Source organism: Hibiscus syriacus, unplaced genomic scaffold (assembly GCF_006381635.1).
Source record: "Hibiscus syriacus cultivar Baekdansim isolate YM2019G1 unplaced genomic scaffold, ASM638163v2 tig00111566_pilon, whole genome shotgun sequence".
Lineage (NCBI taxonomy): Eukaryota > Viridiplantae > Streptophyta > Magnoliopsida > Malvales > Malvaceae > Hibiscus > Hibiscus syriacus.
The window spans coordinates 57,097-62,943 of NW_024063122.1; the positions used below are offsets into that span (position 1 = coordinate 57,097).

At 36.4% G+C, this 5,847-nt stretch overlaps 1 protein-coding gene across 1 annotated transcript; it reads left to right on the forward strand.

The window, feature by feature from the left end:
* The first annotated feature begins 468 nt into the window (after window positions 1-468).
* Window positions 469-3,569, forward strand: LOC120165064 (calcium sensing receptor, chloroplastic-like). Its single transcript, XM_039174648.1, has 6 exons — window positions 469-779; window positions 848-1,093; window positions 1,853-2,036; window positions 2,485-2,626; window positions 2,927-3,058; window positions 3,228-3,569. The coding sequence occupies exons 1-6, from the start codon at window positions 570-572 to the stop codon at window positions 3,460-3,462; spliced, it is 1,149 nt and encodes a 382-aa protein (XP_039030579.1). The 5' UTR covers window positions 469-569; the 3' UTR covers window positions 3,463-3,569.
* Window positions 3,570-5,847: the final 2,278 nt, after the last annotated feature.

Genomic DNA, 5,847 nt, shown 5'->3' on the forward strand with positions numbered 1-5,847 from the left:
GAATAAGAGATAAAGTGACTATTTAACAAACATTAGAGGCGTTTTTGCTCTAAAATAAATCGTGAGGACCAAAATACTATAAACAAATAAGAGTCAAAATGAATATTTTAGTAAACATTGAGGGGCTAATTTTGCTATTATGCCAATTTAATTCGATATGAACCCAAATTTTAAAAAAAAATGACCTTATAGCATAGGGTCGTAACATATCGAGTTTGGGTCAAATTGTTATCTCGGCTTACATTACCAAATTAATAGGCTGCATAAGTAATTAGTACTAAATGTGTTATTATAAAAATGTGCTGACTTGATTGAAATCAAATTAAAATTTTAGTGATCTAATTGACAAAGAATTTTGTTTACAAATCAACATAGAATAACACAATAATTTAGTGAGTATAAAGTTAGTTTACCCAAAGAATTATCACAATTGGCCACATTCCTTCACTTTAATCTTCAGCCTCTTATTCCTCATCACAAAATCCTCACTTTTCATTGACCGGACATTTTCTAGTTGCATGTTTGCCTGAAACTTCACAGTGAAACAACCACCAAAACCCAATTCTTCAATGGCGGTGCAGATGGCTATCCGAGTTTCAGCCACTGCAAGGCTTTCTCTTCCTCCACCTTCTTCTTCTTCAACCTCAAACAAAGCTTTTTTAAGAACCCAATCTAAACCCATATCCACTTCCCTCTCTTTATTGGCTCTACTTTCACTTCCCCATGAGGCCAGAGCTATCAGTCTTAGCAAAGAACAGATTGTTTCATCTCTCACTGAGGTGAAGTGGATTACATGATTTTCTCACAACTATGTTGATACCCATTTTTTGGTTTCTTTGAATTACAGGTGGAGAAAACCATTGATCAAGTTCAAGAAGCGGGTTCAAGTGCCTTGGATGTTGCACAGCAGGTGTTTGATGTTGTGGGGAAAGCTTTGAAGCCAGCCATTGATGCTGGGGTTCCTTTCGCCAAGAAAGCTGGGGAAGAGGCGTTGAAGGTTGCTTCTCCGGTAATATCTGAGGCATCGAAGAAAGCCCAAGAAGCAATTCAAGGAACTGGTCTTGATTCTGAGCCTGTTGTCACAGCTGCTAAGGTTCATTTCTCACTATTCTTTCAATTTCTCAAAGCTGCAATGCATGTGTTTTGAGCAGGGGAGGATCCATAAATTTTAGTACCTTTTTTATGTAATTTTTTTTAAATTTTTCTCATTGCCTATAGTTTAATAATTTATCGAAAATAATGGATATGCACTTAACCCTAGAAGTCTTGAATATTGTTGATGGGACCAAATGAGTTGAAATATTGTAGGCGATTTACCTTTTCTAGTTCTAGTTTGGATAGAGACTAGTAACCAGTAACAAAATGACCGTTGGTCATCGATATTCTTCCATGAGGAGGTAGAGAAGTAAGTGAAGGTGAGGTGGTTTACTTCAGGTCGCATCCAGTTTCTTGGTCATACTCGAGAGATTTTGTAGTGACCCTTATTGCGTGTCAGCTGTAGCTACTTGTAGTGTTTATGAGTCACGTTGGACTGTAAGAGGTCACGTCAATTAGTAGCGACTTCTCAAAGGGTTTTATATATTCGAGGTTCTTCTTCCGGAAATATACTGTCTTCCTGAGTTTCCCTGATATAGGAGAGTTAGAGATGCCTTTGGGACCTCCGATGGTTGTGAGGCGCAACAACCTTATGAGGAAGTCCTTCGACAGTACAACAAGTATATTTAAAGAGTTGCATGTAAAGCTTGATTTGTGTACCAGTCACTGCCAACTAATTGAATGTCTGAAAGGCTTTAGCTCTTTTTACTGTTCGATGCAAATTGACGTCTGTATGCAATGATGATTTTTGTTACAGACGGCTGCAAAACAAACTACGGAGGTGATCGATATAGCCAAGCCTCTAGCTTCTTCGACATTCAAAACCATAACATCTGCAGAGCCATTAACAATTGTAGGATCTGCCGGTGCACTATTCGTGGCATACCTCCTCTTTCCTCCCATCTGGTCATTCATCTCCTATAGCCTTCGTGGTTACAAAGGTGGTCATTGCACTTAACTGATTCCTCATGTGAAGTATAGCTTATAGAGCTTCATAGCATGAACTGTGTTCGATATTCATGCCCGATGCATACCTGAAAATGGGACGAGAATATGATTGTCTAAGAATCTTTCAAATACATGAAGAACTTTGAAAAATTGAGAACACTTGTATATGATGTTCACTGTTCACTCGAATCCGAGTAGTATAGATTTAAAAAGCAACACAAGAAAATAAGTTATGGGGTTGTCTATAGTTAGGACTTATAATTTTTCTTGAAATACCGATATCCGAAATTCATGCCTAATGCATACCCAAAGATGTTTACGAGAATACGATCCTCCAAGGTTCCTTCAAATACATGGAAAAGAAACTTAGTATATTGAGTATTCTGGTGCTTAAATTTCTTCAAATTTTAACTACCATTTTGCTTCTTTGTTGTTCTTTAGGTGATCTGACACCAGCTCAAGCCCTAGATTTAATCTCCACGCAAAATTATGTTATGGTTGATATTCGATCTGAGAAGGATAAGGATAGAGATGGTGTCCCTCGCCTTCCCTCGAGTGCTAAGAAGAGGATGATTGCTATTCCGTAAGTAAATATTAGGCTTTCAATGACTGCATTTGGTTTATATCAGAGTCTGACACATATTCGAACATTAAGGGGTACAAGCATTTGTTTTTGGCAGACACTGCCTAATACTCTGTTAGTGGGGATCGAGTATGCGGGTTCGATATGGATATATGTATTCAACATGGATATGCTAATTTCCTTTTAAGCTTTTCGTCTTGATAGCCATGTCTTGATTTTCCTCTTTGTTTACGGGCAAAATCATCATAGAAACGTTGTTCAGATTCTGCAAATCATCTGTCAATGGTTTCTGTGTTTCAGTCTGGAAGGGTTGCCAAGCAAGTTAAGAAGCTTAGTGAGAAACACAAAGAAAGTAGAAGCCGAGATTGCAGCATTGAAGATTTCATATCTCAAGAAAATCAACAAAGGCTCAAACATTGTAATCATGGATTCGTAAGTTATTCAATCCCTATCTAATCCTCAATTCTAATCAAATATGGCAATTCCGATCTGAACTTAAACTGTGATGGATACAAATCAAAAAACGAGTGGAATTCGATTCTAAAACCACTGACATCTTTTCTTCTTCTTTTTTTTTTTTTTTTGAATCTTGAATGCTCAGCTACTGTGATTCAGCAAAAACAGTTGCGAGAACATTAAGGAGTCTTGGTTTCAACAACTGTTTTGTGGTGGCCGACGGGTTCTCGGGAAGCAAAGGGTGGTTACAGAGCCGACTCGGAACTGATACGTATAACTTTTCGCCAGTGGAGCTTTTGTCACCGTCGATGGTTTTTCCGGCGGATGCTAAACGTTTCGGTATGACCAGCAGCACCAAGTTTCTTCCTGGTGCCGAGTAACCATTTTCTTTTGTTTTCTTTTTTCTGGTGTGAATCATGGAAGTCACATGAATCATGTAATCTCTTGTAATTCTTTCATTAATGTTACTAGATCCTCTTTCTTTTCATCTTTCCTAAACACGGCAAGAATCCCACTTTTGCATGAGCTGCAGCCATAACATAACCTCCATCAATTGCTTCCATGTTAAGCAATTCTGGATTTCGATACTTCCCAGAATCACACATGATCACATTCCATATCTATAAATCATGCAATCTTTAATCGAGTTATGATTTTATATTTATAAACATAGTTGAATCGTATATGAGTTACATGCATTAACCATCAGCTTATTACATTCGGTTCTTGATATGTCAAAGCACACAAATCACATATAAATAATATTACATTTATTTAATTAAGGTTTACATTTACTTAATCAAGGTAAATATATAAAGTTCACAAGTGAAATTGGTTTATAAACAGAATTAATATTAATTAAATCGTTAGATAATCAGAACTGATATTTGTTTTTAACATTGCTTTACATGAAATTAAAACTAATTATACATTAAATAAAAATAGAATTTATTGGTAAAAAATATACACGTACTTTTATTTTCCTATTTTTAAAATGTTGGTAAAGATTGTGACGGAGTTGGCTACGCAGCGTTATCGGGTGTCGGATTTTTCCGTCGCCCGACGCTGCAACTGAAGTTGAATACGATGAAGATAACTATGAGGATGCCTAAGTTAACGAATGCCAAAAACTTCCATTGTTTCCGAAGGTCGTCTAAAAACCCACCCTTGCAAGACTTGCAGTCGAAGCAAAGTTTGTTCTTGTCGTTGCTCCAAGTGAGGCAGTCGCCGTCGGGGACGTTGGGTCCCGACTTCGGCATCTCCCAAAACGTCGAATTTTTGTATTCGAGTTTACAGTAAATGGGCTTCTTGCAACAACCGGGCTAAACAAAAGAAGAAAATTTTAAGGTTATGCATTTCCTATAAGATATTTTTCGCTAAAATACGTCAAGCAATACAATCAGGAAATAATAAATGAGCAATCAAATAACCGTACTTGTATCATTGAAAACTTGTGCTTCACGAAACCTAAGAGATGTTAGTCGCTACGGAGGGTTTTGCAAACATGGGAATCGCTCAAGCAACTCCAAGCCTCTTCCCGATGCCCATTATCCACGGAGACCGAGTCAGAACTAAATATTGATAGGGATTGAAATATTAGAATATTTAAGAAAAATGTAAAGATTTATTAGGTATTTAGACTCAAATTCAGTACGAATCAAGCGATCTTAGTGATTAAGAGATTGTTATTATCCTTGAGGTATCGAGTTCGAGCACTGCGCATGTAGAGATATGAGCGTTCATTATCAAATAGTTGAGAGTCTTTGTACAAATATTACCTTATATTCATCCTAAATTTATTTAAAAAAAACTCAAAATTCACAAGATAACACACATTTTGTTTAATATTTAAACTTACAATGACCAAAATTGTTATTAGACCAAAAATTTTGGGAACACAAAATTATCCTTCTTTAGATCGTTCCTTACTTGATTAAATATTTAATAAATTCTTATATTTTTTATTTTAAATATTTATTTTACATGAACCAAAATGCTATTAGATCAAAATTATACAGAATATACAAATTTTAACGAGGTTGAACCTCTTTATTCCCTCACTAAGCTCCGCCCCTGTCCACGATGTTATTTTTCAAACAATTCGAATAATCTTTGAGTCGAAGTGATCCGACTCCCATCGCGGCGACCTTCTTAGACAACGCCCTGTTCGAGATGATCAAGGAGAAGAAGGTCGCACAAAACAAAACCAATATGATCAAGATTAATAGAATCGAGTAAATCGTAAAGAAGATGTCGGTGTTCTATAAGCAAGAGCCGAGGAAGGCGAACACAGATAAAATGATGAAAACGAGGCTGGTTATCAACAAAGGGCTTCGGACGGAGCTTTAGCAGGCGGTGCCACCGCTGCGGCTGAAGTAAACGGTGACCGCCACGGCGAACAGGCCTAGGACGAGGGGTATAACGTTTATACAATTGAAAATGGCGTTGCGAACGTGAACCATTATTCCCCTCGTTGAGGGGTTTTTTTTCCGTTCTTAGAACTATTCTTTGGTTCATTTGTGAAGATTTTAAGGAGTAAAATAATCTCAGGTAATTAGTTTCCGTTCTTGTTGTTACTACTAAATAAAACATTATTTTTAACTAACATCAACAAAATACGAATGTCTCGTGTTAATACACATTTTTTACATATTAAAATTTATGAAAATATATATTATTTTAAATTCAGTTATGATATTATTATCCCTTTATAATGTTGAAATTTGAAATTACGTGGACAAACCTATTAAAAATCTAAATTTAAA

Bases quoted from the DNA above. Each gene is read 5' to 3' on its own strand.
- LOC120165064 (XM_039174648.1), top strand. From the start codon at position 570: ATGGCGGTGCAGATGGCTATCCGAGTTTCAGCCACTGCAAGGCTTTCT. The intron at 1,094-1,852 runs GTTCATTTCTCA...TTTTTGTTACAG, and splicing joins CTGTTGTCACAGCTGCTAAG to ACGGCTGCAAAACAAACTAC. The intron at 2,627-2,926 runs GTAAGTAAATAT...TCTGTGTTTCAG, and splicing joins AAGAGGATGATTGCTATTCC to TCTGGAAGGGTTGCCAAGCA.